The 12566-nt window shown below is 43.7% G+C and overlaps 1 protein-coding gene across 2 annotated transcripts in view; it reads right to left on the bottom strand.

The window, feature by feature from the left end:
• Positions 1 to 6488: 6488 nt before the first annotated feature.
• LOC133664678 (lactosylceramide 1,3-N-acetyl-beta-D-glucosaminyltransferase A-like) overlaps positions 6489 to 12566 on the bottom strand; it is a 55584-nt gene continuing 49506 nt past the window's right edge. Inside the window, exons 1-2 of one of the 2 annotated variants that reach the window (XM_062069510.1) lie at positions 8288 to 8306; positions 6489 to 8079 (exon numbers count right to left, since the gene is read on the bottom strand). In XM_062069510.1, the coding sequence (XP_061925494.1) occupies positions 6746 to 7870 (1125 nt within the window). In that variant the 5' untranslated portion in view covers positions 7871 to 8079; positions 8288 to 8306 and the 3' untranslated portion in view covers positions 6489 to 6745. Of the gene's footprint in view, positions 8080 to 8287; positions 8307 to 12566 lie in introns of those variants that run through there. The other variant, XM_062069509.1, reaches the window with a different exon arrangement.

Genomic DNA, 12566 nt, shown 5'->3' on the forward strand with positions numbered 1-12566 from the left:
TTCACCAACACAGATGTCCAGAATACTGTGGAATAATGAGATGAAAACAGAGCTATTTCGTATTTGCTTCAATGGGGAAGCCATACCTCTGTTAAACTGGCTACGTCACGCGCATACATCATCCTCCAAAGGAATTTTCAACCGGAAGTTTAGCGGGAAATTTAAAATTGCACTTTATAAGTTAACCCGGCCGTATTGGCATGTGTTGCAATGTTAAGATTTCATCATTGATATATAAACTATCAGACTGCGTGGTCGGTAGTAGTGGGTTTCAGTAGGCCAGGGGTCGGCAACCTTTACCACTCAAAGAGCCATTTTGGCAAGTTTCACAAATTAAAGAAAGTAATGGGAGCCACAAAAAAAATTTTTAAATGAAAAACACCGCATAAAAAGCTTAAATGCTTTGTGCTATGTTAACCAGGGGTCTCCGACACACGCACCGGCACGCACTTTAATGTGGAAATTTGATGTTAGTGCAGCCTGCGAGTTTTGGATGAATGGCACTTGATAGCGTCATACGTGCCAACCCTCTCATTTTTCCCGGGAGACTCCCGAATATCAGAGCGTGATGACACTGCATTTGGCGCCCTCTACAGTCTGCCCTAAAAGTGTACCTGCTCGACCACATGTAGAATGCAGTTTCAGCTTGCTCACGTAAGTGACAGCAAGGCGTACTAGCTCAGCAGCCACACATCTTACACTGACGGTACCAATACCCAGAATCCCATGCAGCCCTAACTCTTCCGCTCAACCAACGCACGGAGAGGGGGGGGGGGTTGTTGATGTGTGGGGGGATTTGGTGGTAGCGGGGGTGTATAATGTAGACCGGAAGAGTTAGGGCTGCATGGGATTCTGGGTAATGGTTGTGTTGTGTTTATGTTGTGTTACGGTGGGATGTTCTCCAGAAATGTGTTTTTCATTCTTTTTTGGTGTGGGTTCACAGTGTGGCGCATATTTGTAACGTAACAATGTTAAAGTTGTTTGATACGGCTACCGTCAGTGTAAGCTGTGTGGCTGATGAGTAAGTATGCTTTGCTGTCTCCTGTGTGTGCAAGTAATAACAACATGCACAACGCAACATGTGGCTGGACTGGCACGCTGTATGTAAATGCTATAGAGGACAATTACTGCAGTGCAATTAGGGCACGCCCTTTATTTAGTAATTAGAGAGTAAATAGGATTATTTTTTCCCTGGGAGTTATCTAGGAGAGACACTGAGATCCATAAACCTCCTGGGAAAATCGGGTGGGGTCGGCATGTATGTAGCTGAGCCGCATCAGAGTGGTCAAGGAGCCGCATGCGGCTCCGGAGCCGCGGGTTGCCGACCCCTGCAGTAGGCCTTTAAAGGGGAACTGCACTTGTTTTGGAATTTTACCTATCGCTCACAATCATTATGAAAGACATGACGACAGATGGATTTTTTTATGCAATCTAACTCGTAACTAAAAGGCATCTAAGGCCATGTCTACACTAAGTCGTTTAACCCTTTAAACCAATAATTATTTAGCCTAAGCCCTGTTTCAGCCACAATAAACCAGCGTTTAAAGGCCTACTGAAATAAGATTTTCATATTTAAACGGGGATAGCAGATCCATTCTATGTGTCATACTTGATCATTTCACGATATTGCCATATTTTTGCTGAAAGGATTTAGTAGAGAACATCGACGATAAAGTTCGCAACTTTTGGTCGCTGATAAAAAAGCCTTGCCTGTACCGGAAGTAGCGTGACATCACAGGTTTGAAAGGCTCCTCACATTTCCCCATTGTTTACACCAGCAGCGAGAGGGTTTCGGACCGAGAAAGCGATGATTACCCCATTAATTTGAGTGAGGATGAAAGATTCCTGGATGAGGAACGTGAGAGTGAAGGACTAGAGTGCAGTGCAGGACGTATCTTTTTTCCCTCTGACCGTAATTTAGGTACAAGCTGGCTCATTGGATTCCACACTTCCTCCTTTTTCTATTGTAGATCACGGATTTGTATTTTAAACCACCTCGGATACTATATCCTCTTGAAAATGAGAGTCGAGAACGCGAAATGGACATTCACAGTGACTTTTATCTCTACGACAATACATCGGCGAAGCTCTTTAGCTACGGAGCTAACGTGATAGCATCGGGCTTAACTGCAGATAGAAACAAAATAAATAAATCCCTGACTGGAAGGATAGACAGAAGACCAACAATACTATTAAACCATGGACATGTAACTACACGGTTAATGCTTCCAGCCTGGCGAAGCTTAACAATGCTGTTGCTAACGATGCCATTGAAGCTAACTTAGCTACGGGACCTCGTCAGAGCTATGATAAAAACATTAGCGCTCCACCTACGCCAGCCCTCATCTGCTCATCAACACCCGTGCTCACCTGCGTTCCAGCGATCGACGGAGCGACAAAGGACAAAGGAAGCGTCTGCTATCCAAGTCTGCTATCCAAGTCAAAGTCCTCCTGGTTTGATTGCTGCAGCCAGCCGCTAATACACCGATCCCACCTACAGCTTTCAATCAATCAATCAATCAATCAATGTTTATTTATATAGCCCTAAATCACAAGTGTCTCAAAGGGCTGTACAAGCCACAACGACATCCTCGGTACAGAGCCCACATACGGGCAAGGAAAACTCACCCCAGTGGGACGTCAATGTGAATGACTATGAGAAACCTTGGAGAGGACCGCATATGTGGGTAACCCCCCCCTTTAGGGGAGACCGAAAGCAATGGATGTCGAGTGGGTCTGACATAATATTGTGAAAGTCCAACACATCAGCGAAAGTCCAGTCCATGGTGGGGCCAGCAGGAACCATCCCGGGCGGAGACGGGTCAGCAGCGTAGAGATGTCCTCATCCGATGAACAGGCTAGCGGTCCACCCCGGAGCAGAGTAGAAAAGAAAAGAAAAGAAACGGCAGATCAACTGGTCTAAAAAGGGAGTCTATTTAAAGGCTAGAGTATACAAATGAGTTTTAAGATGAGACTTAAATGCTTCTACTGAGGTAGCATCTCTAACTTTTACCGGGAGGGCATTCCATAATATTGGAGCCCGAATAGAAAACGCTCTATAGCCCGCAGACTTTTTTTGGGCTCTGGGAATCACTAATAAGCCGGAGTTCTTTGAACGCAGATTTCTTGCCGGGACATATGGTACAATACAATCGGCGAGATAGGCAGGAGCTTGACCGTGTAGTATTTTATACGTAAGTAGTAAAACCTTAAAGTCGCATCTTAGGTGCACAGGAAGCCAGTGCAGGTGAGCCAGTATAGGCGTAATATGATCAAACTTTCTTGTTTTTGTCAAAAGTCTAGCAGCCGCATTTTGTACCATCTGTAATCTTTTAATGCTAGACATAGGGAGGCCCGAAAATAAAACGTTACAGAAATCGAGACGAGATGTAACGAACGCATGGATAATGATCTCAGCATCGCTTGTGGACAAAATGGAACGAATTTTAGCGATATTACGGAGATGAAAGAAGGCTGTTTTAGTAACACTCTTAATGTGTGACTCAAACGAGAGAGTTGGGTCGAAGATAATACCCAGATTCTTTACCGAGTCGCCTTGTCATTTTTAGTGGCCCTCCATGTCATTTTTAGTAGCCCTCGATGTCATTTTATATGGCCCTCCATGTCATTTTTAGTGGCCCTCCATGTCATTTTTAGTGGCCCTCCATATCATTTTTAGTGGCCCTCCTTGTCATTTTTAGTTGCCCTCTATGTCATTTTAAGTGGCCCTCCATGTCATTTTTAGTGGCCCTCCATGTCATTTTAAGTGGCTCAATGTCATTTTAGTGGCCCTCCATGTCATTTTTAGTAGCCCTCCATGTCATTTTTAGTGGCCCTCCATGTCATTTTTAGTGGCCCTCCATGTCATTTTTAGTGGCCCTCCATGTCATTTTTAGTGGCCCTCCATGTCATTTTTAGTGGCCCTCCATGTCATTTTACGTGGCCATCCATGTCATTTTTAGTGGCCCTCCATGTCATTTTTAGTGGCCCTCCATGTCATTTTTAGGCCCTCCAAGTCATTTTATGTGGCCCTCCAAGTCATTTTTAGTGGCCCTCCATATCATTTTTAGTGGCCCTCCATGTCATTTTTAGTAGCCCTCCATGTCATTTTATGTGGCCCTCCATGTCATTTTATGTGGCCTTCCATGTCATTTTATGTGGCCCTCCATGTCATTTTTAGTGGCCCTCCATGTCATTTTTAGTGGCCCTCCATGTCATTTTATGTGGCTCAATGTCATTTTATGTGGCCCTCCATGTCATTCTAGTGGCTCTCCATGTCATTTTATGTGGCCCTCCATGTCATTTTAAGTGGCCCTCCATGTCATTTTATGTGGCTCAATGTCATTTTATGTGGCCCTCCATGCCATTTTAGTGGCCCTCCATGTCATTTTTAGTGGCCCTCCATGTCATTTTATGTGGCCCTCCATGTCATTTTTAGTGGCCCTCCATGTCATTTTTAGTGGCCCTTCATGTCAATTTATGTGGCCCTCCATGTCTTTTTACGTGGCCCTCTATGTCATTTTTAGTGGCCCTCCATGTCATTTTTAGTTGCCCTCCATCTCATTTTTAGTGGCCCTGTATGTCATTTTTAGTGGCCCTCCATGTCATTTTTAGTGGACCTCCATGTCATTTTTAGTGGCCCTCCATGTCATTTTTAGTGGACCTCCATGTAATTTTAAGTGGCCCTCCATGTCATTTTAAGTGGCCCTCCATGTAATTTTAAGTGGCCCTCCATGTAATTTTAAGTGGCCCTCCATGTCATTTTTGTCATTTTTAGTGACCCTCCACGTCATTTTTAGTGGCCCTCAATGTCATTTTTAGTGGCCCTCCATGTCAATTTAAGTGGCCCTCCATGTCTTTTCATGTGGCCCTCTATGTCATTTTTACTGGCCCTCCATGTCATTTTTAGTGGCCCTCCATGTCATTTTTAGTGGACCTCCATGTCATTTTTAGTGGCCCTCCATGTCATTTTTATTGGACCTCCATGTCATTTTTAGTGGCCCTCCATGTCATTTTTAGTGGCCCTCCATGTCATTTTTAGTAGCCCTCGATGTCATTTTACATGGCCCTCCATGTCATTTTTAGTGGCCCTCCATGTCATTTTTAGTGGCCCTCCATGTCATTTTAAGTGGCCCTCCATATCTTTTTATGTGGCCCTCCATGTCATTTTAAGTGGCCCTCCATATCATTTTAAGTGGCCCTCCATGTCATTTTAAATGGCCCTCCATGTCATTTTTGTCATTTTTAGTGGCCCGCCACGTCATTTTTAGTGGCCCTCAATGTCATTTTTCGTGGCCCTCCATATCAATTTATGTGGCCCTCCATGTCTTTTTATGTGGCCCTCTGTCATTTTTAGTGGCCCTCCATGTCATTTTTAGTGGCCCTCCATATCATTTTTAGTGGCCCTCCTTGTCATTTTTAGTGGCCCTCCATGTCATTTTATGTGGCTCTCCAAGTCATTTTTAGTGGCCCTCCATGTCATTTTTAGTGGCCCTCCATGTCATTTATAGTGGACCTCCATGTCATTTATGTGGACCTCCATATCATTTTATGTGGCCCTCCATGTCATTTTTAGTGGACCTCCATGTCATTTTTAGTGGCCCTCCATGTCATTTTTAGTGGCCCTCCATGTCATTTTTAGTGGCCATCCATGTCATTTTAGTGGCCCTCCATGTCATTTTTAGTGGCTCTCCATGTCTTTTTAAGTGGCCCTCCATGTCATTTTTGTCATTTTTAGTGGCCCTCCACGTCATTTTTAGTGGCCCTCCATGTCATTTTTAGTGGCCCTCCATGTCAATTTATGTGGCCCTCCATGTCTTTTTCGTGGCCCTCTATGTCATTTTTAGTGGCCCTCCATGTCATTTTTAGTGGCCCTCCATGTCATTTTTAGTGGATCTCCATGTCATTTTTAGTGGCCCTCAATGTCATTTTTAGTGGCCCTCCATGTCATTTTTAGTGGACCTCCATGTCATTTTAAGTGGCCCTCCATATCTTTTTACGTGGCCCTCCATGTCATTTTAAGTGGCCCTCCATGTCATTTTTAGAGGCCCTCCATGTCATTTTATGTGGCCCTCCATGTCATTTTTAGTGACCCTCCGTGTCATTTTTAGTAGCCCTCCATGTCATTTTTAGTGGCCCTCCATGTAATTTTTAGTGGCCCTCCATGTCATTTTATGTGGCCCTCCATGTCATTTTATGTGGCCCTCCATGTCATTTTTAGTGGCCCTCCATGTCATTTTACGTGGCCCTCCATGTCATTTTATGTGGCCCTCCATGTCTTTTTATTGGCCCTCCATGTCATTTTACGTGGCCCTCCATGTCATTTCTAGTGGCCCTCCATGTCATTTTATGTGGCTCAATGTCATTTTTACATGGCCCTCCATGTCATTTTATGTGGCCTGCGAAAGATTGGAACTAATATAATGTAATGCATTTGTTCTTTTTAATTTAGACAGAAACATGTAATGCATGAAATTGAATATGTTCTACATTTTTTTATCATCTGATCGGGCAACAAGAAGTTCTAAGCGTTTTTTTGGTTATCAAAAATAAATAAGGGCAGCCAAGGTTGTGACGTGGCCCTCAATAAAAACAAGTTTGACACCCCTGACCCAAGATTAAACCAAATATTAATAACTTAGCATTTAACAATGTTTATTATGATGGATCATATTTGCCACATGTTGAAAGTGTCACATCAGGAGGCATGTTTGACTTGACGGACAGCAGTGATCTTGAAGTTGACTCAGTAAAACGCGGCTGTGCAGGGATAGCCGTTGAAAGCGAGGGGGTTACAGAGCAGAGAGATCTTAGTGGCTGTGCAGTACAGTCTGCCTAAGATCCCAGATGCCTTCTCTTTCACTTGGGGGTGTGTGGCCGCCTTCCACAGGTCGTGGAGATCCTCCGTGTGGCCGTGGGAGGTCATCATCCGGTCGTAGATGCACAGGTGGCGGGGAGCCTTGCCCTCCCCTGAGAAGTACACGTGGGCCTGTGGCGACACACCCACAGCCATGGCGCAGATGCCCATGAACACGTCGTCAATGTAGAGCGAGGCGTTCAGCGTCAGCGTGGCCTGGTAGATCTTGCCGGCCACGTCGCCGGATATCACGTAGCCCCCTCCTGCTGTGTAGTCGGGGTAAGACCACCATTGGTACATCTCAAAGGACACGTAGTACTTACTGTTCTTACTACGGATGGGCGGAGCCCCCCAGTGCACCCGGCCCACCCAAAAGTCAGTGGCGCCCACCGTGCTCTTGTCCCGCAGGTACCCCACTAAGTTTGGCATGTGGATGAAGACGTCGTCGTCGGTGATCATTAGGAAGCGAGCGTGAGCGCAGCAGCGGTGCATCCAGTGCAACTGCATGATCAGCTTAAGGGTCAGATTGTGGAAGGAGTCCATGAAGTCCTGCTGGATCAAATCGGCATGGCGGCTGTTCTCTTGGACGAGCTGCCTTTGAACAGCGGCCGCGTCCATGGCAGGGGCTCCTAAGGCGAACACCACCTTCACAGTCACTCCCAGCGTGCGCTGGATGTAGGTCTCGCTGCCCCAAGTGGACCTGATGGCGTCACGCCTGGCACGGTTCCCAGGAGAGGTTTTGACAAAGACCAGCAGGAGGACGTCCTCACCGGCGCATTTGTCCGGGTGGTCCAGCAGGCTGCGGAAGTTGCTGAAGCTCCGGGCCTCTTCCCGGGTGATGGTGAGGCTCTTGTTGACGTCCCTGAAGCGGTTGACCAGGAAGCGGCATGAATAGGACTTGAGGTGGTTGAAGACGCTTTTGTCCCAACACACCATGATCAGCGACAGCACCAGGCAGGTAAGTATCAGACGGACACACTGGCACTTGTGGAGCCGGCAGTAACTCCAAAACATCCTGGAAATCTATCAGCGGGGTGTGAAGCAGCCGGAGGAAAAGGGCCGAAGGTTCGGAGCGTTACTGGGGCGCCTCAGTGCAGCACTGAGCGGGTCTTCCATCCTCCACAGTCATGGGAGTCACAGGGTCTGCTGGGAAACATCCTCCAACACCGCAGAATCACTCACACACCCTCCGAGTCACTTAGCAAACCGTCGTTCATCTTCATCTGAGGAAGGAAGAAGAGCACATTCACTGCGATGACAAACCCTTGCTAGTGGAACGTAACAGTTTCAATTTCACTTTCACTTTGCTTCTATCGCCCCCATGACTGAGACCTTAAAAGGCAAGATTTCAGGTTCCGATCTCAAGACTGAGGGAGCTGCGCCTTGCTTGACAGTCAGGAGTTACTTTGCGAGAAATTAAACTGCACGTACCTCACTCACTCGCATGTAGCAGTCAAAGTACAGTGTGTGTGGTAGGAGTTCACGGGGTGTGCTGCCGGAGAGGGCGGGCTCTACTATCTGAATTCAAACGCTGACATGGCAAGTGACACAATACGAGGTGGGTTTACCTTGTGAAAGCACTGAGAACTGTGGAAAGCGTGGCTGGCACAATGCAGGATGAGAATAGCTGCTTCTGTTGGGGAGGGTGTGTGTGTGTGTGTGTGTGTGTGTGTGTGTGTGTGTGTGTGTGTGTGTGTGTGTGTGTGTGTGTGTGTGTGTGTGTGTGTGTGTGTGTGTTCTTGTATTTCTACCCTTCTTGAGACATCAACACGGATAGGTACCTTCCGCATGAACAAGTTAGGACCGAAATCATGGTCCCAATACGGAAAACCATTGCGTCTAATAGAGAGCCAAATACTAGAGTCCGTGAACATTGCTCCAAAGTCAGGGTTTAGTGTTGATTTAATGTGCATACAAAAGTAAACACTGACAGGTGCAAAGACAGCAATATATGATAAAACAAGACGGCAGCTAAAGAAGGACTTCCCTATTCATCCACCGAAAAAACCCGCCAGGTGAGCAGCCGATTTTGTGACTTCCGGTGCTGACGTAAGACAACCCATATGTGACCATAGGATGAAAAAATTCACTATGGTACTAAGACTATAGTGGCCATTAACAGTCAGCTTCTACAGCTGTGTTGCCAAAAGTGCGGCACAGGGGCCATCTGTGGTCCATGACTCGTTTGTCATCGGACTTAAGTACAAAAAAACAAAAATAGACACCTCATTTGTACCCCTGGTGGTGAAATCTATCAAAATAAGGGTGGTCCCAAAAAGGAGGGATTTTTCAAGTTGACCTTGTGTCGGTTTTAAAACTGCTCCCCCACTGGTCAACATATGAAATAACAAGTCTGTGTAAGAAATTGAAATGCGCCCCTTTTGGCCAAAATTAATTTTAAAAATGCAATAAATATGTATATAGAGGCATACTGTAATAACTTGAAGTAAATAAAAAAAATTTTTAAAAATTCTTTAAAAAATAAAAATAAAAATAAAAGCAGTCTTTTTTTCCACAATGTTGTCAACTTTTGTCTTATAAAATTGGGAACAATTTCTCATATTCTTTCTGTTTCTGAAATTTTTCAATATTTTCTCATAAAATTATTCCTTTTTTGTGTAAAATTATTACTTTTTAATGCAAAATGGTGACATTTGTCATATAAAAATTCTGACATTTATCACAATATTGCCAATTTTTTTGCTGTTCTTGTAAAATAGTGAAATTTTTTGAGTAAAATGACGACTTTTGTCGTAATTTTGCCAAGTAAAATTCCAATTATTATTATAATATTGCCAGAATTTTTAAGTTTTCATATAAAATTGTGACTTTTGTCGTGTAGAATTCCGACTTTTTTCAATAAAATTGCCAAAATTTTAAGCTTTTCCTGTAAAATTGCAACTGTTATTGAGTACAATTCCAAATTTTATCAGAGTATTGCACAAATGTTCAGTTTTTCTTGTAAAATGTTGACTTGCGTTGAGTGAAATAACGACTTTTATTATAACACTGCCAAAATTCTACGTTTTTCTTGTGAAATTGAAATTGTGAAATTTTTCAAGTTGACTTTGTGTTGGTTTTAAAAGTGCGCCCCCTTAAGTCAACATATGAAATAACAAGTGTGTGTAAAAATTTGAAGTGCTCCCCCTCTGGCCAAAATTAATTTAAAAAAATAAAATAAATATGTATGTAGAGACATACTGTAATAACTTGAAGTAAATAATAAGAATTAAAACCAATTACAAACAAAAATTTACTGAAAAAAGCATTTACTAAAAGCTTACCTTTATAATATTTGCATAGTATGTAGTATGTGGTCCAATGCAAAAATGTCAATTTCTGCACAGGGTTAATTTCTGTCACTTTACCCTGCATCCTCTTTAAAAGTCCAACATTTTCCCCCGTCAGATTTGGACAACCATCTTGTTGTAAATACAAATCTTTATATATCTAGAAAGGGTGGTCCTAAAGAGGTAGGCATTTTTTGGAGGTCTCAAGAAGGTAACAAATACAAGAATGTGTGTGCGCGCATGCGCGTATGTGTGTGTGTGTGTTTGTGTGTGTGGGGGGGGGGGGGAGGGAATCATGATGGGCCTCAGGGGCTGGGACTCCCACCGCACCCTGAGAGCTTTTTAAACCTCATCACTGGATGCATGCTGCCTAATGGGGTCACTCGCCCATCCCTGTCTTGTACCAATCACCTTACAACACAAGAAGGATGCATTTCCATTTTTATTTAAGTCAATGTGTCCGTTTCCACCACTTGCCAAAATTTTATTCCCTGCCAAAAGTTGATTGCCCCGCGGGAGCGCCCACCGCTCGCTAAACCTGCTCCCGCCACCTGAACAGTTTTTTCCCCTCGGCCATCAAGCACATGAACAATAACTCCTAACAATAGCTCCTTGAATTCCTTGAATTCCTTCTAAGTCTATTACAAGATCTGATAGCTCAGTTGCAGCTCTTTTTATTACCAAATATGTGTTATATGTGTTTTATGTTGCACGATTGCACCTAGAAAAATTCCTGGTTTGTGAACCCGTTCTCAAACAATGGCAATAAAACTATTCTGATTCTGATTCTGATTGTGGGCTACGTCTGTCCACAGGGGATTACAAGGTGTGAGACAAAGACTTCATCTTCGTGGTTATTGTAACTCTACTGTCATTACGTGGTCTATGGGATGTTCGTTTTCCAGAGTTGCAAGGAAGGTTGGAGTGGACAAGACGTGCAGGTAAAGACATGATTTGATTTTAACACTAACATAACATTTTCTTAATTCCTAGATTATTTGCCAAATGACACACTTCGGTCAAAACATATGCCCATTCATCCAAATAAAGCAAGCATTTGTAAAAATGCCGTTTTATTGTCATCTCACTCACGCAGACTTCAAATGATAAGACACTATTGGAGTGGATTACCCACAACAGTGATAAATACAAAACACATTTGTAAAAACCCTTATTTTACTATAAGAAATCACATGTTTGGGGCATTTTGCCCGACCTTTTTAGCATATGTGATGAATGATTACTGTAACTTGACAAAATATGTTGGCAAATCCACAGCAATCGTCATTGTTTACAAACCCCGTTTCCATATGAGTTGGGAAATTGTGTTAGATGTAAATATAAACGGAATACAATGATTTGCAAATCATTTTCAACACATATTCAGTTGAATATGCTACAAAGACAACATATTTGATGTTCAAACTGATAAACATTTTTTTTTTTTTGCAAATAATCATTAACTTTAGAATTTGATGCCAGCAACACGTGACAAAGAAGTTGGGAAAGGTGGCAATAAATACTGATAAAGTTGAGGAATGCTCATCAAACACTTATTTGGAACATCCCACAGGTGTGCAGGCTAATTGGGAACAGGTGGGTGCCATGATTGGGTATAAAAGTAGATTCCATGAAATGCTCAGTCATTCACAAACAAGGATGGGGCGAGGGTCAACACTTTGTCAACAAATGCGTGAGCAAATTGTTGAACAGTTTAAGAAAAACCTTTCTCAACCAGCTATTGCAAGGAATTTAGGGATTTCTCCAGCTACGGTCCGTAATATCATCAAAGGGTTCAGAGAATCTGGAGAAATCACTGCACGTAAGCAGCTAAGCTTCCATCCCTCAGGCTGTACTGCATCAACAAGCGACATCAGTGTGTAAAGGATATCACCACATGGGCTCAGGAACACTTCCGAAACCCACTGTCAGTAACTACAGTTGGTCGCTACATCTGTAAGTGCAAGTTAAAACTCTCCTATGCAAGGCGAAAACCGTTTATCAACAACACCCAGAAACGCCGTCGGCTTCGCTGGGCCTGAGCTCATCTAAGATGGACCGATACAAAGTGGAAAAGTGTTCTGTGGTCTGACGAGTCCACATTTCAAATTGTTTTTGGAAACTGTGGACGTCGTGTCCTCCGGACCAAAGAGGAAAAGAACCATCCGGATTGTTATAGGCGCAAAGTTGAAAAGCCAGCATCTGTGATGGTATGGGGGTGTATTAGTGCCCAAGACATGGGTAACTTACACATCTGTGAAGGCGCCATTAATGCTGAAAGGTACATACAGGTTTTGGAGCAACATATGTTGCCATCCAATCAACGTTACCATGGACGCCCCTGCTTATTTCAGCAAGACAATGCCAAGCCACGTGTTACATCAACGTGGCTTCATAGTAAAAGAGTGCGGGTACTAGAC

The sequence above is a fragment of the Entelurus aequoreus genome, linkage group LG14 (genome assembly GCF_033978785.1).
Source record: "Entelurus aequoreus isolate RoL-2023_Sb linkage group LG14, RoL_Eaeq_v1.1, whole genome shotgun sequence".
Taxonomy (NCBI): domain Eukaryota; kingdom Metazoa; phylum Chordata; class Actinopteri; order Syngnathiformes; family Syngnathidae; genus Entelurus; species Entelurus aequoreus.